The 25,235-nt window shown below is 32.7% G+C and overlaps 1 protein-coding gene across 1 annotated transcript in view; it reads left to right on the forward strand.

Moving 5' to 3' along the window:
* The window catches only part of LOC140040765 (serine/threonine-protein kinase ULK4-like), a 106,321-nt gene that overhangs the window by 69,475 nt on the left and 11,611 nt on the right, over positions 1-25,235 (forward strand). Inside the window, exons 14-23 of the mRNA XM_072086930.1 lie at positions 5,539-5,617; positions 6,064-6,255; positions 14,034-14,195; positions 14,914-15,096; positions 19,667-19,794; positions 20,737-20,870; positions 21,432-21,553; positions 23,064-23,172; positions 23,601-23,747; positions 24,734-24,968. Of these exons, the coding sequence (XP_071943031.1) occupies positions 5,539-5,617; positions 6,064-6,255; positions 14,034-14,195; positions 14,914-15,096; positions 19,667-19,794; positions 20,737-20,870; positions 21,432-21,553; positions 23,064-23,172; positions 23,601-23,747; positions 24,734-24,968 (1,491 nt within the window). The remainder of the gene's footprint in view (positions 1-5,538; positions 5,618-6,063; positions 6,256-14,033; positions 14,196-14,913; positions 15,097-19,666; positions 19,795-20,736; positions 20,871-21,431; positions 21,554-23,063; positions 23,173-23,600; positions 23,748-24,733; positions 24,969-25,235) is intronic.

The following is a 25,235-nucleotide window of genomic DNA, read 5'->3' on the forward strand; positions in this document are numbered from 1 at the left end:
ATAATGATCTAAACCATTTGAAAATGCAGTATTCGTTCCAATTTTTATGCTAGTGTATGCATTCATTGGAGTATTTTATTGACTATCATGTAACCCAGAATCTTCAATTCAAATGACAACTACTCGGGTGTGTTAAAATTTGAATTTGGAGTTCTCAATAATATGTGTTCTGTGTTTTTTTTAGGTACCTTGTTTATTTTGTGTATGGGGATTACCACCCATCAGATAGGACAGTGATTTAATTTACCATTGGTAATCCTTGGCCACATGTGCATCAAGACTTAAAATAAATAAAGACATATTTTAATAAAGCTCTTAAACTTACTACATTTGAAAGACTTTATAACTTACTACATTTGAAAGACTTTATAACTTACTACATTTGAAAGACTTTATAACTTACTACATTTGAAAGACTTTATAACTTACTACATTTGAAAGACTTTATAACTTACTACATTTGAAAGACTTTATAACTTACTACATTTGAAAGACTTTATAACTTACTACATTTGAAAGACTTTATAACTTACTACATTTGAAAGACTTTATTTTATAAATAAGAAAGATACTCGCTCCAGTATCACAATCACAAATCTGGTCATTTTGATACCCACATGTGAATAGCAATTGTAATAGATATGTTAGGTTTTTTTAGTTACAATACTTATTTTGACTTTAAACCAAAATAATTATACGGACATAAATTTGATTATCCAGTGTGTCTAAAAACGAAATTGATATTCTACCCACAAGTACATTTTATTCAAACAAAATGAAATACATTTAAGTGCAAAGCCAAAGGTATATGAGCCAGACAAAATGAATAAACTAGGGAACCTCCCACACAATCAAATTTATAGACGCAAATCCTGCTACTGTTTATCCAATTACAGTTCTGTCACTTTATTTTCCATTAGTTTGAGAATATTTTTAGTGAAAAATTGAACGTATTAAAACTAACACTTGAAAATGGGTTTCTATTCTTGATGACTTAAAAATTATATATTAAAAATTAATCTGTATTTCACCTTTTGATTTAAAAGAAAAAAAAGCATATAAATAGTATAGTATAATCATCATAATTTAAAAGCAATATATCAAGGGTAAATGTAATAGATATTTTATATTTCCAAATACATAGTGTCTCACCCACTCAAATTGGCAAATGCAAACACATTTGTATCAGAAAGTTTTTTTTTCTTTTTTTTTCCATTCCCACCTCTGTTGTGTTGTTGATCATTTTTAGATATTCACCTATTTTTGTACTTTATACTGTATATTGAAGATATAATATAAATAAAACGTTCCCTTAGATAGATTTGGAGTTTGCCCTTCGAACTAAACAATTATTGTTTAATATCAACTTTTTGGCACGACTTTGTGTGTATAAAAATTGTTTGCGATGACAAGATATATTTTCTTCATACCATATTGAAATATTGAGCACAAATAATACACGAAAACTCCCAAATAACATGTTTATTAATTTTGGTAATATCACGAAAAAAATAAAACACAATTGAAACTGTTGTCAAAGTCTCCCTATAGGATATATAACTTTCCAAGAACAAAATACAAATATGTTCAGAATTCCTTTGAAATAGACTTCTATCATTAAAAGGTGGAGTTATATTAACCTAGTTTGAAATTTATTAGAAACTATCACAAATATTAAACACAGTTGCAATAATAATATGGCTGTTGACATACATGATTTATGTAGGAACTTATTAATAACTTTAGCTTTCATAAGACTTTTTCACTCTATTGCACTATGTTTAACTGTATACAAGAATAGTATGAATGTTGATGAGTTGAATGGTTCACTCTATTGCGCTATGTTTAACTGTATACAAGTATAGTAATGAATGTTGATGAGTTGAATGGTTCACTCTATTGCACTATGTTTAACTGTATACAAGAATAGTATGAATGTTGATGAGTTGAATGGTTCACTCTATTGCACTATGTTTAACTGTATACAAGTATAGTAATGAATGTTGATGAGTTGAATGGTTCACTCTATTGCACTATGTTTAACTGTATACAAGTATAGTAATGAATGTTGATGAGTTGAATGGTTCACTCTATTGCGCTATGTTTAACTGTATACAAGTATAGTAATGAATGTTGATGAGTTGAATGGTTCACTCTATTGCACTATGTTTAACTGTATACAAGAATAGTAATGAATGTTGATGAGTTGAATGGTTCACTCTATTGCACTATGTTTAACTGTATACAAGTATAGTAATGAATGTTGATGAGTTGAATGGTTCACTCTATTGCACTATGTTTAACTGTATACAAGAATAGTAATGAATGTTGATGAGTTGAATGGTTCACTCTATTGCACTATGTTTAACTGTATACAAGTATAGTAATGAATGTTGATGAGTTGAATGGTTCACTCTATTGCACTATGTTTAACTGTATACAAGTATAGTAATGAATGTTGATGAGTTGAATGGTTCACTCTATTGCACTATGTTTAACTGTATACAAGAATAGTAATGAATGTTGATGAGTTGAATGGTTCACTCTATTGCACTATGTTTAACTGTATACAAGTATAGTAATGAATGTTGATGAGTTGAATGGTTCACTCTATTGCACTATGTTTAACTGTATACAAGTATAGTAATGAATGTTGATGAGTTGAATGGTTCACTCTATTGCACTATGTTTAACTGTATACAAGTATAGTAATGAATGTTGATGAGTTGAATGGTTCACTCTATTGCACTATTTTTAACTGTATACAAGTATAGTAATGAATGTTGATGAGTTGAATGGTTCACTCTATTGCACTATGTTTAACTGTATACAAGAATAGTAATGAATGTTGATGAGTTGAATGGTTCACTCTATTGCACTATGTTTAACTGTATACAAGTACTGGACCTATGGGCAGAAAAGCATTAAAAAAGTGAGCACTCTAATTTTTGGATACAGAGTACTGAAGAACAGTTATACTAATAGACAGTGCTCTTTAAAGGTTGATTTTCAAACGCAAATCAGTCAACCTCACATGGCAGAACATTTTTACAAAAAGCTAAACATTCATAATGAATGGCATATGATGCGTAATTAACCAATCAAATGGCAAGGATATACACACGTGTGTTATATTAAAACTAGATGAAGTACTCCCAATTCAAACAAATTTTTTTTGCAAAATACTGTATATGCATTTTAAGCCTTAAAGTGTTTGGAAAACAGTTGGAAACTTAGGTGGCTGTTGTGATATTCATAGTATATGTTTCATCAAATGCTGTACATATGGATTTTCCTTCTTATTCCGTTGTCTGTTATTGGATGAAGGAGGCAGTCTGTCTGTTCATTGGAACTTTCATTTTACATTTCCCAATTAAACATGGAATGCAGCCGACAAACATGGAACAAACTTTGATGTTTACAATTAATGTTGTTGACCAGATTATATTATTATTTCACTTTAATTCTATTTCACTTTTTAAGATTGTCTTAAAAAAAAGAAAATTTCACACAGGAAGTAATATTTTCCTCCGTGTGGATATTGTCTGACATTCTTTATTTTTATCCATGTGTCCATTAATAGCCAACTGGCCCTGATAGTACAGTATAGTAATGTTATTGTTCATTCATTTTTAGTTACCGATTGGTTACCACACTTGTATTGCAAGAGTGCATGGGTCAATGCACATCTTGCTCAGTTCACGTTGAAAAATATACAAAAATAATGAATGTTTGAGTTGAATGGGTAGAAAATATCAATCTTTTCAAGAAACAAGTATTTTATCCAACAAATAGAAAACATTCATTATTTGTTTAATTAAACACACCTACTGTTCTAAAGTAAACTTTTATTCAATTAATTCACTGCTTCCATCTTTACTCATTGAAGATTAGGCTGGGAAGCTAGAACAGTTATAGAAAGTACACACCAGAGGTTGATTTTTGAATTTGCAGATTATTTTACAAATTTGTTCATTATCACCATTAGATATTACTTTTCCATTCAGTAGAACTAATACTAGAGGCACTTGATACGTAATTAAACCAATCAAATGTTACAATACTGTATATTTCACACATTTGGCATACTGCTTTTTGGATGTTTGCCAAACTAGAAAATAAAATAAATAGGAAATACAAATGATAGTTTCATTGAGCTTTATTAAATTGCGTTCATGATTGCCAAATCAACTGCAGTGCTTTTAATGGTCTATCTTTTTTTCAAATGACTTTGTAGCATTAAATAACCATATGAAGTCCTTGTGTAAGCATTTCTTTAAAAAAATAAATGAAATCTGTATAAAATCTTCTTTTGTTTCTCTTCTAATGTTGTATCACTCATCATACTAAATCTATGTTATAACCTATCATTAGCCATGCTGATTGATTCTAACATAGATTTGGTCGTCTGGCATGGAATGCCAGAAAATATTTGCGTTAAGAGTGCAGTGACATTAATTCCTATGAGAAAATCTTTAATGAAATAAGTGTTGTATTTACAGAAGCAATCTGCGGTAGGCTTGCATGCTTTTAATGTGTTTTGACTGTAGTTTGCAGCATGGTACGGCTAGAGGGAATTCTCCAACTTCCAGGCATTTCGCTCTTTCTCTTTTGATAGCAGGAAACATTCAAACTGCAATAACATCTAGACATAAATACATTATTAACTCGATATTTGGCACTTATTAATGTGTGTAATCCTTTTTGATAAAATAACATCTTTATTATTGTGAAATAATTACTGCAATAAACAAGCGTATTCATTGCTATAATCACGGAGAAATGTTTTCTTCAAGCCAATACCTTTTAATTTTATTTTCTATAGTAACTTCTATATTGTCTGTCTGCCAGAAAACATGAATACATTTTCAACTAATTCAATTAAATTGCTCAATTGCCTGTTAAAATTATTACACGTGATCAACTTTAATTGAAACGTATCAATAGATATTTACACTTTTTTCTCTTGAAAGAATTACTTGAAAGCAAAGAAAAATTTAATTTGAAAAAGTAGTAGAGTATCGGTGAGTACAGCTCAGTATACAGGCAGTTTTCAGTTAATTAGTGAGCTTTCTCATCAGAATAGTAGGCAATGGGGACAGTAGATGAAACTGTATGATCCCTGTACGCGCCTCTTCATTAGGTGTTTTTAGTTCATCCTTTAAACCTAAGACCTAACCTAGTTAATGTAGAAACTTTTCAAATATGCCTGCCAAGCTCGTGTTTACAGGGTCTGTGGACTAAGTCTAGAAGTGGAGCTATACAAAAAAGTAGGAAAATATAATATATGAAGAGCTGCTGGTCTTTCTCACTTAAAAGCAATGCATATTGCAAGTGACGCTTCTTGACTGCAATAGACACATGCTCTTGAAAGCCTATTTATGCAAATTTGTTACTTTTCTTTAGCAATGACTCTTTGACTATACAGCATACAAGGGAATAATAACAATACAAGCAATTTCCTCTACTTTAAATGTTATTACTGTTGACTTGATATTTTTAAGTGTTTGCATAACACAATTGTTTGTTTTTTTACAGACGTTGTAGAGTAGGCCGAGTATTAGGTTTACTGGCTCTCCATTCTGATGAACTTGATGAAAATTTGCCACTGACAGAGGTCTGTTTACTATGTTTTATATTGTTTTTTTTTTAACCTTTTGGTACCATGACATAAACATGATCATACTAATTATTAAAATTATTATCATCCTTATCAATAATTATTAATGTGCAATTTTCAAATGTACATTTGTAGTTGCATTAGGTTCATTATTGGAATTTGTTAATGTTTGTATACTTTGATCCTATCCACAACGTGATGTTAACTATTTGCGTATAGTACTACCATATGACTCCATTCATCTAATGTTGAACTGTACGCTGGCAACCAGACGATATATGGTAACATCAATCAGAAATGATCAGTGCAAGTACAGTATTGGTATCTCAAACCAAGCATGAATTAAGTAGTGTGACTACATTGGAGCATGGGACTATACTTTTATTAATTGAACAATAGTTAGAGTGAAATATGCTCATGTTTTTTGTATATATTATTTACAGCTCTTCTCAGTACTTACTGAAGTTGTACGTGATAATAACCGTAACAGTAAACTAAAACAGAGTGTTCTACCAGCGTTGGGCGAGTTTTTATTTCTAGTTGCCAAACATGAAGAACAGAGGTCAATGGTCATTGATGCGTGGACAGTTCCATCAGTGACATACAACATTATCACACGATGTTTGAGAGAAGGTGTAAGTATGAATAATATTTCAAAATGTTTTTTTTTGTGTTTAGTAGCTTCTGTTTTTGTTTTTTTTAAATTTGCTTGAGACGAAACTAACACTCTTTGTTCAATGTAACTACAGTCAAATCTCACAACACCAGACTAAAGGTACATTCACACTTGTTCTGAATGGAAGATGGTGTTGTTTGTTAAATCATGGAAAATCATAAAGAATTAAATGTGGCCGTAATCCAGACTTTTCCTTAAACCGGACTGTTTATTGTCACACAAATGTGTCCAGTTGTGGGAAATTTTTGTGATTGTGTTTGTATAAAGAGACTTTTTTGAGCCACTGTGTTTGACGGAATAATTTGAATTTAATTAAAACTTGATTATGCATTATAGTAAGAAAACACACTTTCCCAGTTACAGTAATTTATAAATATTACTACTACTCATCTGTGTGTATGCTCAGATGGTATTTTAAATTTAATTAATTAAAATATGTTGTCCTTTATAATATATACAATTGTGGAAAACTTTTGTAATTAGTGCTATTACTTCTGTCTAATACCTTGGATATATACATTTTTATCATAAAAATTTACGGAAATTTAACTTCATTAATGACGACGCTACCACTTGAAGTACTTACTGCTCTAATTCTTATGCTCTACTTCGTGTTTTGATGATGACATCATCATCGTTTTTTATTAGTTACATGGTTGTATACATTTCGTTTTATCTTTAATAGTAAAGCACTTAGCATTTACTGAAGTCTACTGTTTAAGGGCTGTTGTGTCATTCTTTCTACTCAAATTTTGAATTAACATCCAAAGTAGAATTCTCTCAAATCTTGTAGCATATTTCTTTAATCACTTAACTTATCCAGGTATTTGATCAAGCACCTTATAGTAGCCATAATATGCCCAACATGTTCTTTAATCATTGTCATGCATGGTTGATTGCAGTTTCAAAAGTTTATGTGGAATTCTTCACCAAAGGAAGTACTGTACGCCTCTGCATTTTAGCGTTGCACCGCAGTGTTTAATGCATGCCCCTCATCTACGGCTTTTCATACCGCTTTTTGTTTTTAAGTTTAGTGTTCCTACTTTCACTATGATTTGCAAAAATGCCAGCTACTTTACCCCATATTATTTAAAGGCAATACATTCTGATTAAAGTGAAAGAGTCTATTTAGTATTACAAATAGGTAATGTAGCCTAAAAGCTGTATTGAAGCCATGAGATGTAACCCTGATTAGAGATGCTAAAAAAAAATAAGCAACAGAGAATTGCCAGCTAACCCAAATATCAGGTGCACAGCATGCAGAGAAATTGACCATCAACCATTCTGTTTTCTTGCAATAAGGCACTTTTGGGCCAGCCTGCTTTTAGACGTAAAAACATCTACTCGTCCAAAAAAAACGGATTCAATGCTGTACGCATTGTGTGTATAAGAATCCTGCAATTTTTAATAAAGTATAGCTACTACTATTAACATGAATTGATACTATGTGATGTTTTTGTATCAAAGATCAGAAGCCTAGACCTTTGCTTGTTTATGCATCCTGACAAGAAAGCTGTGAAACGACATAAACAGTCCCAAAGCAACATTACACATTAACAACATTCGCATTTCTGGAGTGTATTAACAGTTTGTATTAGGTGTTGTTACATTGCCTCAGGACCTTTTCATTGACTATTCATTTCAGTTTATGTGTTAAACTTATTAATAAGATGTTTAACATTCCCTTTGCTAGTTAAGTTGTCAGAGAACATGCCTGGATTAGACAATGCAAATTGGCAAGGTAATGGTTAAGAAGAAAATAATTAGTGATCATACTATTAAATAACTAACTACTATTCATACATTTGTAAATGTATGTGAATAAATAATTTTATATCTAAAAGATATTGTTCAATTCAATTCAAAAAGCATTTATTTACGTCCAAAGACAAAAAGTAACAAAACAATAATGATATTGATGATGGATGAAGGCAGGATCCCGAAAAGATGAGAATCTTGTGGCGGGATTGCCTTTACAAATTAATTAAAAATAGATATTAAATAGGTTGATAGGTTGTTGTAGAAGAGGGAACCAACAGACATCTATGATTGTAGTGGGGCAAGAGTCAAGAATCAATAATCATGACTAAGAAGGGCACTCTGCCTATAGTATAATTCCCTTACATAAGATCTCCACGAGGAGTTTGGAGTCTTTGTGGGCCTAAGTCGCAGCCGTGTTCTGCATTATTTATTTATTCTGTCTTTATACTGAATGACGCTTTCAGTGCTAAAGCGTTGATTTCCAAAGTGGTTCAGAAGAGAACAATAAAAATAATTCAAAAGTTGAAATTGTCATAGATTTATAGTTTGTTTTATGTCTCATTTGAAATCGGCTAGGGATATAAATTTAGAAAATCAAGCAAAATCTTTTGGGCAATAGCGGAGAAAGAGATATTTGTGTCAGCATGCTTCTCCCCGTTGTTAATTAGCTTTGTTTTAACCTTGAAACTTACTTTTGACAATTTAATCAAGCTAGCGGGTACAATTGCTTTTCACGCCTATTATGTTGTAATGTTTTAGTGGCAGTGATTTCAGTCACTTCTATTTTCATCATCACAGGAATAGTAACGAATTATCTACTACTGCAATAAATTTGGTAACATTAGGTAACTCATTTGTTTGGGCCAGCACAATATTCTTACTTACACAATGTTTGACAATATTTGTGTAAGTGGGCCTGGTCCAAATTTTTATTTAATAGAATAACAATTTAACTCACAGGTCTGTGTCCTTGTGTGAATGTTGCCACAAAAAACAATTTGCTTGATATTGTTTTTCAAAGCGAAAGGTAGGATCAAGTGCATTTTTTGTGATGGGAAATTGATATTTAATTCTTTCCTAATAGTGTATTAATTGCTTCCAGTTTGTACTATGAATTTGTTAAGGGCATTTTAAGTTACACCATATTAAAATTTGGCCTCACACCTGAATTTGCGACTTGTGGGAAAAAGTGAAAGTGAGCGCCTTGATTAAGAAACAAAACAGTCTATTTATAAATGAGGAAGTTAGTTATTCAGCTAAATTGAATGTTTTCTTACAAATAAGGTGTGGTTTTGTGGCGATAATTTGAACGTGAAAATGTTGAAAGTGAAATTGCAAAGAAAGAGGATTTTCATTAGCCTTAACCTACAAAGACATTGTTAACACGCAATTCACTTTCCAAGAGTTTCGTAATCATAATTAATAGAACAGCACAGGAACACAGAAAATTATAGAAAATTGTTTGTGTCTTTGGTTGTGTTTATGTCCACTTCACGGAAATGAATTGTCAATTTTTATCATTTATAAACAAAATGTTCAATATTAATAATAATATATTGGGATTGTTAATGTCTTCTCAATTTTTCGTTGAGGTATTATAGTCCTCAAGCTTAACATGGATATGCCCTATGGACCCAGGACAGCAGCCAGAGTGCAGCGCCTACCCAAATCAGCACCAAGAGAAAAGATCGGAGCCTAACATTGGAAACTTGGGTGGGAGAACCAGTGTTTCAACACAGTATGGTCATAATAAAGTTGATCTCCAGTTGGAGTTGAATGGATTAATAGCATTATCATTTATTTATGCAGTTTCTTTAATTTGATAATTCAGTATTGTAAAATTATAGACATTGTATAATAGAAATAATATATGACTGCTGCTTGTCCATCATGGAACCACCAACACAATCAAATTCAAAATTTAAAATATATTATATTATGTATTATCATCAGCAAAATCAGAATTAAAGTAAAATTATCTCCATTGTGTGTAAAATAATATAAGATATACACTCAACTCTCCCAATACCGGACACCTTTGGGCCTTATAAGTATGATACACATACTGGACACCTTTGGGCCTTAAAGTATGATACACATACTGGACACCTTTGGGCCTTATAAGTATGATACACATACTGGACACCTTTGGGCCTTATAAGTATGATAAACATACTGGACACATTTGGGCCTTATAAGTATGATAAACATACTGGACACCTTTGGGCCTTATAAGTATGATAAACATACCGGACACCTTTGGGCCTTATAAGTATGATACACATACTGGACACCTTTGGGCCTTATAAGTATGATAAACATACCGGACACCTTTGGGCCTTATAAGTATGATAAACATACCGGACACCTTTGGGCCTTATAAGTATGATACACATACCGGACACCTTTGGGCCTTATAAGTATGATAAACATACCGGACACCTTTGGGCCTTATAAGTATGATAAACATACCGGACACATTTGGGCCTTATAAGTATGATAAACATACCGGACACCTTTGGGCCTTATAAGTATGATAAACATACCGGACACCTTTGGGCCTTATAAGTATGATAAACATACCGGACACCTTTGGGCCTTATAAGTATGATAAACATACTGGACACATTTGGGCCTTATAAGTATGATAAACATACCGGACACCTTTGGGCCTTATAAGTATGATACACATACTGGACACCTTTGGGCCTTATAAGTATGATAAACATACCGGACACCTTTGGGCCTTATAAGTATGATAAACATACCGGACACCTTTGGGCCTTATAAGTATGATAAACATACCGGACACCTTTGGGCCTTATAAGTATGATACACATACTGGACACCTTTGGGCCTTATAAGTATGATAAACATACCGGACACCTTTGGGCCTTATAAGTATGATAAACATACCGGACACCTTTGGGCCTTATAAGTATGATAAACATACCGGACACATTTGGGCCTTATAAGTATGATAAACATACCGGACACCTTTGGGCCTTATAAGTATGATAAACATACCGGACACCTTTGGGCCTTATAAGTATGATACACATACTGGACACCTTTGGGCCTTATAAGTATGATAAACATACCGGACACCTTTGGGCCTTATAAGTATGATACACATACTGGACACCTTTGGGCCTTGTAAGTATGATAAACATACCGGACACCTTTGGGCCTTATAAGTGTGTAGTCTGGGCTCCAGACAGAGTTTTTTCTTAATATTAGTAAAAATATAAATATTTTTGCACATATGGCGTTTCATACGTGTATTACTTGATTTTGGATACTCCGTCTGGGGAAACACGCAAAAGTCACGTGGTTTGACACCAAGAATTCTTGGTGCATAGATTATCCGGTTGACTAGTTTCAGCTGCATGCGATTGGCTACTCACTCGTACACTGTTTTAATATTCATGTTTCAGAATTTCAAAGACTCAACAACTAAGAAGGTACGCATGCGCTATGTTACGTTTAGACAATGTGTACTTGGGTGCATTAATGAAAGTTTCTGAAGGCTAGAAATAATTTTATACCGTATGCCTAGTAGTAGTCTGGTAAAAATTTGATGGGATTTTTCCCAAGAAAACTCGTCTTGCTTCTCCGCAAATCAAACATTGAATGGATCATTTAATATTACGCGGAGATAATTTGATTTAATTCCCACCCAGACCCTGTCCTGTTCTGTGTAGTGTAGCCCTGTCTGTTGTGTGTGAATCCTGTTGTGTGCCGGTGGTGGTATATAGGTCTACCTTATTGGCGTTTTATTTGGCAGGTCATACGTGCGAGTTAAGTAGGACCTACGAAGGAGGCCTAGGCTAAGGACTAAACAATTAATAAACAAAACAACTTGGCAACACGATTTCATATTTCAACAGTCTCGATCGTACATTCAGCACTGTACGTACTCGATCTTTTTCATTTTGAAACAAAATGATCATTGGTTTATCCATATTTACATACCGCCCGCCCCATATAGCCAAATACGGTATGATAACCTACGTCATTCTTATCGGATGTTTGCGGTCTGCAAATCGATTTCTATACGTGTTTCACAAGTCTGTATTTTCAGACAAAAATCGCGGCCGAAATAAAAACAAATAAATAAAAAACAATACAGACTTGGGGCAAGTCTAATAAGTATGATAAACATACCGGACACCTTTGGGCCTTATAAGTATGATAAACATACTGGACACATTTGGGCCTTATAAGTATGATACACATACTGGACACCTTTGGGCCTTATAAGTATGATAAACATACCGGACACCTTTGGGCCTTATAAGTATGATAAACATACTGGACACCTTTGGGCCTTATAAGTATGATAAACATACTGGACACCTTTGGGCCTTATAAGTATGATAAACATACTGGACACCTTTGGGCCTTATAAGTATGATAAACATACTGGACACCTTTGGGCCTTATAAGTATGATACACATACTGGACACCTTTGGGCCTTATAAGTATGATACACATACTGGACACCTTTGGGCCTTATAAGTATGATACACATACTGGACACCTTTGGGCCTTATAAGTATGATAAAATTACTGGACACCTTTGGGCCTTATAAGTATGATAAACATACCGGACACCTTTGGGCCTTATAAGTATGATACACATACCGGACACCTTTGGGCCTTATAAGTATGATACACATACTGGACACCTTTGGGCCTTATAAGTATGATACACATACTGGACACCTTTGGGCCTTATAAGTATGATACACATACTGGACACCTTTGGGCCTTATAAGTATGATAAACATACCGGACACCTTTGGGCCTTATAAGTATGATAAACATACTGGACACCTTTGGGCCTTATAAGTATGATAAACATACCGGACACCTTTGGGCCTTATAAGTATGATAAACATACCGGACACCTTTGGGCCTTATAAGTATGATACACATACTGGACACATTTGGGCCTTATAAGTATGATACACATACTGGACACCTTTGGGTCTTATAAGTATGATACACATACTGGACACCTTTGGGCCTTATAAGTATGATACACATACTGGACACCTTTGGGCCTTATAAGTATGATACACATACTGGACACCTTTGGGCCTTATAAGTATGATACACATACTGGACACCTTTGGGCCTTATAAGTATGATAAACATACTGGACACCTTTGGGCCTTATAAGTATGATACACATACTGGACACCTTTGGGCCTTATAAGTATGATAAACATACTGGACACCTTTGGGCCTTATAAGTATGATAAACATACCGGACACCTTTGGGCCTTATAAGTATGATACACATACTGGACACCTTTGGGTCTTATAAGTATGATACACATACTGGACACCTTTGGGCCTTATAAGTATGATACACATACTGGACACCTTTGGGCCTTATAAGTATGATACACATACTGGACACCTTTGGGCCTTATAAGTATGATAAACATACCGGACACCTTTGGGCCTTATAAGTATGATACACATACTGGACACCTTTGGGCCTTATAAGTATGATACACATACTGGACACCTTTGGGCCTTATAAGTATGATACACATACTGGACACCTTTGGGCCTTATAAGTATGATACACATACTGGACACCTTTGGGCCTTATAAGTATGATACACATACCGTAATGCATACTAAATATTGTAGAACCCGTATTAACACCTTCGACACCCAATAAGTTGTCCCCGTCATTAGTTGTGACCCCTAAATAAAGGTTAGCTGTAGTGTTAAAATATTGCCCATTATTCTTTTCACAGTTTACCCTTAACATGGTTGTTTCAAAATAAGGGGTTACTTTTTATAGCAAATGCATACTTTTCTCTACACATCTGTTTACTGTCATTCTTATTTACACTAATTTTACATGCATATATAGGACGTCATGCACTTCTTGTATATATATACGTTTTAATTACTTTCTTTTAAATGTCGTCATATTTTGTTTTTTGTAGGAAGACGCTCCCGTCCAGCATTACGCTGCATTGATCTTTGCTAATGTTGCAACAACGGAGGGAATACACAGCGAAAAACTGTGCAGTAACGAGACTGCTCAACTTTTATGGCATTTATTTACACACTGTACTGCTGATGCTTTGAAAGTTACAGCAATAAATGTAATTGACAATAATATTTTGTAATATGAATTTGAAATAAATATACTGTACTGGTGACATCCCTTAAAGCTCAAGTACAGGCGTGAATTTTAAATGTAATATTTGGTTAATTGTACATAAATCGGAAATATGTGCAACAAAAAAACTTGAATATCCCTTAAAATGGTAAAATACGCTACAAAATTTGGAAAAATTCTGCTATAAAAACATCAAAGACTTTTCTTTAGTACAGTAAGTTAGGTAGGTTAACCTAATGTAATCACATGTCTGCTGACTCCCTAGCAAGGGGAAAAAAGATTGGATAATTTTTTTCTAAAGCACGAAAATAAAAATCTGAAGTTGAATAAAACAAAAACACTAGAAACGTAAAATTCAAGTTATATTACCTATATTAAGCCATCTGATAACATGTTTTACCACACAGTTTATTTTTCATAGTATTTTTAAAATGTCTCTATATATATACAAAATTAATTTGTGTACAAAAGAATAGAAATTTTACTGTGTATTTATCTCCCCACTGATAAGTGCTTATTTTCAACAAGATCAAATAAAATTCAAACAAAACATAGGGGAAACTATAGATCAATAATAATAATAATTATTGGAAAGTATGATCAATAGAAATGTGTTGCCCTCACCTGGCCTTAAGCATACATTGTACTATAAGGTACTATTATGTAATTGTATTCTTTGTTTATCTTTTTGTCTACCACAGGCATTGTGCAGGTTAACCAGACACTCTGTGTCCATATTTCAAGCTGTCATTGATAAAGTTGGCCTACCTGTGATATTGGATGCATTTAATGTGACCATCAACAAAGTGCAACAAGCAATGGCCACCATGTTCATAGCTTTACTGGTAGATGGTGTTCACTTGCAAAGAATCATTCATGATAAGGTGTGTATGTTAGAGAGAGTTTGTATGTTTGTTTACACAAATGTTTCTTATATCAAAATGGAATTGCACTGGGAAAGTTTACGCTACATTTAAAAATTAAACTTCATCATAAAATTAAACTTCATCAATATGGAAGCCAAAATGACGTATAAAATCTCCGGTTTTCAGTACATAGGCTACGTTAATGTCACCCTCCTCCATCTCTGTTGTTTGAATGATCTAAGATGTTGACAATGGAAGCTTTTACCTTTCAAAATTAAAACTAACGATCATCCCAATAGAATCTTTTAATTAAATTATTTTGTTGATCCAATAAAATTATAAACCTGTTTTTTAACTAATTTGAAATCTTTAATTGTTAACACGTTCACTGCCACGGCGTATTTATACGTCAAAAATTGTGTGTCGCTACTTGCCAAGACGTAATACTACGTCAAAATCGTAGCACTTTTGTATTGTATGTAGAATCGCTGGCAGTGGTGATTGGAACAGGAATTATCGCATGGCAGTTTATGAATGATGTACGTAAACGATAATCTAAAAATAAATGTCATATGTTTGTTTGTGTTTATTCCCTCATGCATTGAATATGGTTGATACGATGGCGCCCTCACACTCAATATAATCATCTCAAACATGTCATAAATTGCGCTAATAGTAAATAAAAATAATAAAGGATGAAATGATTCAGTGTGGTTTACTGTTTTTATCTCTCGATGATAGGGTGGGTCAGAGGATGGGGGTCAGATATTGACCCCAGCTTGTGACGTCATTGGAAATAAATACTTTATCTACATCATCTTCATCGTCTGCCATAAGTATAGCTATAGCTTGGTCAGCACTAATGTTTCCCGCCATTGTGAAAAGCAATGTGGGCACTGATGTACCGCATGCACGTGGACAATGACGTATGAGCGTGGACAATGACGTATATGAACAGTTTGACCGATTTTAGCGCGGAAAATTCCCGACGTATATTTACGTTCCTGGCAAAGTCAATAAAATTGTTGGACCATTGCCAGTGACGTATTTATACGTCTCAACGGTTTTTCCCGCCATCGTATTTTGAATGACATCATGATAGTCTGTGACCAGATGTTACACTTTCAAACTGTAATTTAATATGTAAACGGGACTTGGCACTGGGACAGAAATTACGGAAAATGCCTTGGCAGTCAATGTGTTAATATCATATTTGAATAATATATTTTAATGCTGAGATATACAGTATATATTACTAATTAATCAGGATTACATGCTTTCTTTTTTCATGAATGGTTTTGCATTTTGGTTCACAGATCACTAAGGTATAATACATAAGAGATTAGTTATCATTGTTATCAGTAATCAAAATGTTGTCATCATCATTTAAAAAAATATCATCCCATTAGTCTGCTATAAATGTTTCTCAAATGTGTACCTTATTCACATTACTCTTTCATTTTGGTAAATATGGGCAAAAGTATTTTTTTTTAACTGGTTTCACACTAAACTGAGCTTGTCCTGAAATGTGTACACTCTCCATTATAATTTTTTTTATCATTTAAAAAAAATGAAATGTTCTTTTTTTTAAATTAACTTTCTTATAAAAACTCTTTACTAAAAGTTAAAAATAGAGTTGAACTTAATTTTAACTTTGACAAATTTCTCACTGGCTTTCTGCCAAAGCCAGCCACATCCATTAGTAGTAGTTCAAAATGCTTTGCCAAGTTTTATAAGCTGTAGACCTATTACAAATTAGATTTTTCCTTTATTTTGTCAGAAATTTCACCTGCTATGTTTAAATTACATAACTACATATAAACTATAACAAAACATGTTTATAAATTTATATGAAGATATCCAGTTGTTTACATGAATGTTTATATATTAATAGTCCCATTCACGTTCGCCACAAAAGAATCGAGAGGCAATACTTTCAAGAACAACATTTCGTGGTCACCCATGATAGGATCCGCACTTGCTCAGTGGTTGACATGATTGATAACCTCGCAAGCTAATAATTTCAAATTTTAGAGTGGGTTTATTACTTAGTAATTATCAATTATTAAATTAATTTTGTTGTTGCAAGTATTTAGTAGTGTAATCATTTTACGCTACCATACTTTCATTTTTACACTCTAGACAAATGGTGTAAACATGTTCTCTTCTTGTTTTGCTAACTCACCATCAGGGAATCATTACCTTTATCCCGTAATTAACACACGGTCTTAACTACTTTGTTCCGGTTTTTGTGGTTTTTCGAAATAGAAAAACACACTGCCCTCTCTTGAAATTACTTTCTATGGGATGATATTCTATTTCACAGAAAATTCAGGCTCTTTGATGCAGCATTGAGATATTTAAGTTCACTATAATATCTCTATGGACATAAGGCTAATTGATATTAGTTTGTTAGTTTTTTACATCTGTTTTGCCAAAATCATGCATTGCCATTGTTATTTGTTGTTCATTAGTTATTTATTTTAAATTTGATTATTGTTCAGCTTCTTGAAGTACTGTTAATTAGAGATACCAAATTTTAATTAGTGTTTTGTAACATTTTCATATTCAAATACAAAACATTTATTCCATTTTTAGACTGAAGCCCACTAAATATTTTGTTTTTGATGTCTTTTATAACCAATATAAAATATTATAGGATGTCTTATGCTACTTGTTTTACTTCACCTAATTAGCACATATTCACAGATCTGATAAATATATAATATTTTTGTATATCTTAAACACCACTTTCCATTGACATTTTGCAGTAGATTTACTTGTTTTTGCTTTAACCTCACCATCAAATATTTACAAATAAAATGTGTTTTATAACATGTTTCTATTCACAATTTAACAATATTATGCTGTATTTTATATATAAATCCAAAGGCAAATTAAAAAATGGCAATGCTGTGGGTATCAGTGGCTAGATATCAATGGAGATACAAATAAAATAAGCAAAAACCTAAAATCAAAACGATTAAGTAAAACAGCCATAAATAAATTGAAGAGCTTTCAGTGTATTTGGTACAGTATATATACATATATGTTATGTATTTATATTTAATAATTAAACGCTGTGAATAAACCTCTGTATCCAGAGCAATGTACCATTCATAACTAGAACACTGGAGAGAGACACCATTCACATCAATCTAGCAACACCAGAGTTTTTAAATATAAAAAACCTTTAATACTGCCCATATGTCGCTATGAATAATAGTAATACATTTAGATAAATGCTGAGGATCACCTACTAACCCTAAAAAACACTGGTGTCTGTACCTTCCACATTGCGTTCTTGGTGTGTGTCCTCTGTGCATTTGTGGATTGTGAAAAACGGATAATGCATCATCACATTAAATGGTATTTCTACTTTTACCTTATTATTGAAATAAAAGCAATTCATACATCAAGACAGCTATAATAAATCAATAAAAACACAAATCAATTCCAGATTACGGAAAACTAAACTAAATCATAATACAAATATATAAATTACACAAAACACAAATTTTCTAAAACTACTTTTCTCCGTTGTGTACAGCAGAAAAGTTGTTAATGTGTCAATAGTATCCAAATAATGAATTTTTATGAGTGATGGTGAGAATTATTTCAAGAGTTGAAAAATTGTTTGTTCTATTTTTCATCGAATAAAATATTCTGTCCATTCAATGAATACAAAACATTCATTATTTGTTTTATAATACACCTACTTTTATTCAATTTATTTATTGTAAATCATTGGCGAATGCAAGGTCGGGAAGCTAGGCCATTTAAAAAGCCAACTTTAGATGCGGAGTAGTTATAGACGGTATTCAAGTTGATAAACCTCTGTATACAGAGCACAGGAATTTTCACGTTTCTTCACATTTTACTGAAAAGATTTGTTAGAGAAACCACTTTACTTCATCATAGTATGATGTTTGGAGATTGCCATGATAATTGCACATAATTAGTACTTGAAATATTGTCTCTGTAGACATAATTTACGGGCGTCATAGGTATAATTAATTACATAACTTTTTCAATTGTGTTTTTTTTCCCATAATCATTGAGGATTAGAATTTGAATTCTGTCTATAGTATCAGACGACGTATGTGGTATTTGGATGTGCTTATTAGACCTTGAAATTAGCTAGCAACATTTCAGCTTCAACTTTTTATTTTTTTTATAATGCTATGGCTTTATTGATTCTTATTTGTAGTTTATATTCTTTATTTTTTTTATATAATGCTATGGCTTTATTGATTCTTATTTGTAGTTTATGTTCTTTTTTTATTACAGTAAATTAATTTTCTTTTTGGTATTAAAATAATAGAAATTTTCAGCTTATATACTTGCTTTTTGTTGTTATATAATTTAATTTAAAGATAATTATTTCATTATAGTAATGGGCACTATTGGACATTTTTTAATAAGCAATAGTCTTGTAAACTTCTAACAATACTCCTGTTTCAAACTTTTACAAATTTGTTACAAATAAATTTGTATTTGTTTGGGTTTTTTTGATAGCAGACTATTCAATGTTTGATTTCATTTCAGAAACCTGTTTTAATTCTTGACATTTATCATATTTTTAAAGGATTTAGTTGTAAAGTTAATGAAGCTACTTGATGGAACATCAGTCATTACAAGAGCTAAAGCTTTTCTAGCCGTGATGGAGATTATGAAATCCAGTACAGATATGATATTAGTTGCTTGTCAGGCTAGGTAAGTTGAGGGCAGTAAAACACTTTTTATAGTTCTCAGAACATTTTGTACAATATGCCAATTCGCATTGAATTCTTGCAGAAGGAATACACATCAATAAGTTTTAATAAAAAAAAAATTATATCACAAGTTAAATTTTAAATTTGTCACTGGGCAGTACAATATTTTCACCCTATTTCAGTTTCATAGAACTGGCGTTAAATAAAGAGAATATTTTATGAGTTGGAAGATTGACTAATTGGCGGAGTAAATAGAACAGTCAGTCTTTTAAGGAATTAAAATAATAATTCTTATTTCACTCTTTTTCCAATTTTTTAACACACTACCGGTATATAGTATACTTTTATTAAATTATTCTGCTGTTTTTATCTTGAAAGATGTCGAAGGTTAGGCAGTTATATGTCACACACTATATGTTGGCTTTTCTAATGCGGATCAGTCAACAACCCTGCGCCGTACAAAAATATATTTTACAAAAATCTGAACATTCAGTAGTACCATATTCATTATTATATTTCTTTTCATAGTTACCAACCATCTCACATCGTGCAGGACGGTCCCACATTTCCAAGGGATTTTTAATGAAACACGCATTTTCAAAAATCACATGCGTGACCACACATTTGTCACGCATTTAACCTATGTCTGATCATCTCTTATCAAGAAGCGCAATAAGGAGTGCCATTTACCGACCACCTAGATGTGCCATTTATCATGAATTTTTATATGCAAGAGTACCATTTTCGGCCATCTAGGGTTGTCATTTAACTAAATTTGTTTTGCCACAGGCCCCACTATGGGTCCATGGTCCAAACCCTACAAACACCTCTGGCTACGGGCTTGTAGTATACTATCTATAAAATCCTATTGTGACACCTTTACCTCAACATACAAAAGTTATTTAGTATTTATAGTACGGTATGTATTATTTGCTTTAATCAGGTTGGTGATGTATATTGAAAGAGATAGTCAACGACGTCAAAATGGTGGCAAGCAAGAATCTAACTGGGACTACCTTAACAAATGTCTTGTACTAATAACTAACTATCTGGTAGAAATACTTCCACAAATTATGGGTTAGTAGAACTTAATGTCTTTTGCCATCGATGGCAATATCTACTGACATCAGGGTATTAATCAAAACGGTACTGGGTTCTGGTTCTATAGTCACAACATGGTAGTATCACGTAAAAGACAGAAATAAGTAGATATATAAATCATCATAAGGTAATGATCATGAAATCAAAACGGTACTGGGTTCTGGTTCTATAGTCACAACATGGTAGTATCACGTAAAAGACAGAAATAAGTAGATATATAAATCATCATAAGGTAATGATTATGAAATCAAAACGGTACTGGGTTCTGGTTCTGTAGTCACACCAGATAGACTTTCTTCATTAGTGCTTCTATGAATGGATGACTAGTTGGAAGCAGGAACTCTAATAGACCAAACCAAAGTACTGTTTTGATTTCATGATCATTTAGGAAATGACCTCGAGTATGATCAATTTGAGTCCTTTTATATATACTCCATCAGACCCACCATTAATTGTTTTGCAAGTATTTACATTAAAAAGTAATGACAATTCGTTTAAATTTCATATTTTATAAACATTAAATTAAAAATGTTTCAGGTGATGCTGTGCAAAGTTTGGAGTCAGTGGCTGGCAGACGACATCCCTCAACTCTCCAAGCCAAACATCTTAAAGCAACCCTTCCTCTTTTACCTGTTTCACTTCATCTTATTACAAGCCAGGTAAGATGCAAGATAATAGAGAATACATATACGAATACAAAGGTTGCCCAAACTGCCTATTTTTGTGATAACTTTATTTTTTAATAAACATTAAAAGACAACATTGGCTAGTATAAATTCTGCAACCAAATGTTTAAATGAAGATTTTACAAAAAGCAATAATCAAAAACAAACATAATAGTCCTATACAATGATAACAAGAGCAACTAGTGATTATATGTACTCCGCCATTTCTGATATCCAAAATTAAAAACAGTTAACCCCCCATTTTTTTAATTTCTACCAATTGAAATACTGAACTAAAGTGTGGGAGGTGTCTAATGTAATATAGTATGTATATTATTGTATAAAAATGATGACCACAAAATTTGGTCCAAAATTAGAATCCTAGTCTGAATTACCTCCATAATTGAATGGAGTCATTTCCTAGCTATAATTAGTAAAATATTAAAAAGTGGTCCAGAATAGTGATCATGATCCGGATTGCCTCCAATATTCATTAGAGTCTTCCATAACCATCCATGTAGTTTAAATGTGGTAGGCCAGAACATTGAACATTCGGAAAGGCTACGCTAGCGCGTTTTCCGCTGTACTATGGACGCTAAAATAATGATATCGATCTTCATAAAGATGGCCTAGAAATTGGATGAGCAAAACTAATATTTTCGGGATAGGTACGACCCATTTGACTAACTTTTAGAAAACTGTATCAGCTGCCAAGGGTCGCTGTCATTGATAAAAATAAATAAATGTTAATTTGATTTAAGTTTAGAGCGAATGATTTTCATATGTATTTCCGACTGTTGTGATCTTTCTCTATTTTCAAATAATAAAAACAATAGTAGCCAGAATGCGCACTCTTTTGTTGGGAGTGAAAATACAGAGATAAAATGTTATAGCGCCGCCATCGCTAAGAGAAAAAATCTAATGCGCACACGTAAGCAAGGATTTTTCTTCTTTTGCTGCCCTCCAGAGTTCAATTTTTCTGCTAAGACGGTTTGATAAATAAGATTAAGTTATTTGCCTAAGCACTTCTTAAATATTTCAGCTTAAGCAAAAATATAAGCAAATATTGATAAATGCCAACCCTGTCTTGTGGTTACAGCCTCAAATTAATAGAATAACAAAAAGTGGTCCAGAATTGACATCCTTGTCCGGATTGCCTCCACAATTTTTCCGTGCCAATCTATCTATCTGTCTGTCTATCTTTTAGTTTTGATGTTATACGGACAAACACACAAATACGTATAATATAGACAAGAAGGGAGCCAGCTGTTTTTCCCCCATCCATCCCACTGCAACAATACCACCCGAATCTTTCCCCTGTGACATTCCCCTCCTCTCCAGCATATTTTTCCATCTCAAAAAAAAAAAAAAAATGGTCAATTAAAATAATAATATCAACCTTTTTTCAAGATACTACAATCAAACTTGTTATAATGTTTACTTGTTGCTAATGGATCGATAAGGAATCGAGTTAAAAACTATTGAGTTTTCTGATTCGTTTAAGATTTTCCGTGGCTGTGTTGCTAATGAGCAGTTCATTACATACATGGGAGAGCTAGTTAGTCATCTAAAATTGATTGATTGTGGAGAAACAAATATTGACCCAGCTGTAGGTATGTATAACCGTAATGATTATTCTATTAAGACTGAAATGATCTGTATCTATTCTATAAACAGCTGAAAATTACTAGTCAACCTAATCATCATACATATAGATAAACTCACTCTCCAAGTGCCTAAAACAAACTTGACAAATTCCCCATTCTCACAAGGCATTTTCTGCCACTGTACCTTTCCTCGGAATCCATTACATTGTACATATATGTAATTCGTCTACGTTCAAAAAGTTTAAATCTCTTCTTAAAACCCACCTTTTCGATTATAAGTGCTGTGAGACGTTTTGGTAAAGAGCCTCTAAATATTCATATTTCTTATTACAGTCCCAACATGGAAGCCCTCTAGCGTCACTTGTCACAAAACATTGTGTATATTAATGTCATTATGCGACTTTATTTATTTTTGTTATATGGAATTTTGACAGGGCGTATTGGAACAGAGGAATACATAGAAACTGTCTTGTCAATACTGGAAGCCACAACCCAGCAGCCTGCAATCTTAATGCAACACCAAGAAGCCATTATTGTGTCTGTGTATCCACACCTAGCTGAACTTGTCAACTCTGACAATGGTTATACATTTTTTTTCTTCTTTAAATTTATGATTTTACTAAACAGTATTAAGCAAAATATTTTTATTAATTAAAATATTCTTATTAATTAAAATTTATTTAATTTATTTATTGTGGTATATTGAAAAAAGTTAACAATTTCAAAGCATTCTATAAAGTTCACCATGCTATGATTACATAAAATTGTTTGAAATTCTAAAAAGTTAAAATAACAATACCAAATACAAAAAAACCATGAAAAATTCAAATCAATGAATATGCAAAAAAATTAAAAATGATATCAATTTCATCTCTGTTCCATGTGCAAGCAATAAAAAAAAAAAAGTCTATGTCATCAGCCATCATAGAATTGTTTAGAGTTTAAATGGCAGTTAAAGGTTGGTTTCCACTTGGATGCAAAGCAAGGACGTAGACGCAACGCAAGCGTGTTGACCAATGACCAGCGAAATTTCGAATAATCCGTCGCTTGTGATTTGTCAACTCACTTACGTTGCATTACATTAGCAGTTTTTAGCCCACACTCACAGATTTTCTCATCTTTATTTTATTTATTGTTATCTCAGTATTAACACTGATTGATTTAGAGTTTCTGTCATTTTTTCATAAAGTAAATAAATGGAAAAACGTTAAACAATAGGGAGGTTTCACAATCTTAAGAAAACAGATACGTCACACATTTTTGAAAATTTTGAGCTGATCCATATTTCATATTCGTAAAGCGTATTCGTGTTGACGAATATCACCAGTCATATTTGTAACTACAAAACGAGTATAGTTTTTAATCTAGTTTGCACATTTTGCATTTGAATCAGGAATGATTCATGATTATAATATAATTGTAGATTTATTGAAAGTAATTTACTAAAAGTAATTGACTAAAATACCAGGTCAATTTTGATAAATAGCAGTTTTTAAAGTTCTCACTCGCTTTGATAGGCCTAGGCAGCTATGCCACAAACTTTACATTCTGTATTTTTTTCATACAGGCAGCACAAAAGCTCTTTGCTTACATATTTTGGTTGAGATCACAAGTCTGTATCTAAATCATAGAAACCTGCAAGTAGATGAGACAGGAGATTCACATGAGAAAGTCATATATGAAATAATCAATCAACATGTTATGGGAAATTTAGAAAGAGTTTTGCTGGAACCGGACCCATTCCCAGTATATGCACTAAAGCTAATGTTGGCGCTTGTTGAAAGAAACCATGATTTTGTTAGGTAAGCTACCTTGATAACATTTACCTTCAGTTATGTACTTGTATCATTATTTCAATTATATCACCCTTGTTGAGTATCAGCCCTGAGCTTTAGGAGAGGATAGAGTACAAAATGTTTGGCACTACTGTACTATTATTAAATAAAAAAGATGCTAACTAAATTTCAGATGGTGCATGTAGGTTACATTATATGGGTTAAGCATGTACACAACTCACATCAACTGACTGCAACTCACATCAACTGACTACAACTCACATCAACTGATTA

Source organism: Antedon mediterranea, chromosome 2, assembly GCF_964355755.1.
Source record: "Antedon mediterranea chromosome 2, ecAntMedi1.1, whole genome shotgun sequence".
Taxonomy (NCBI): domain Eukaryota; kingdom Metazoa; phylum Echinodermata; class Crinoidea; order Comatulida; family Antedonidae; genus Antedon; species Antedon mediterranea.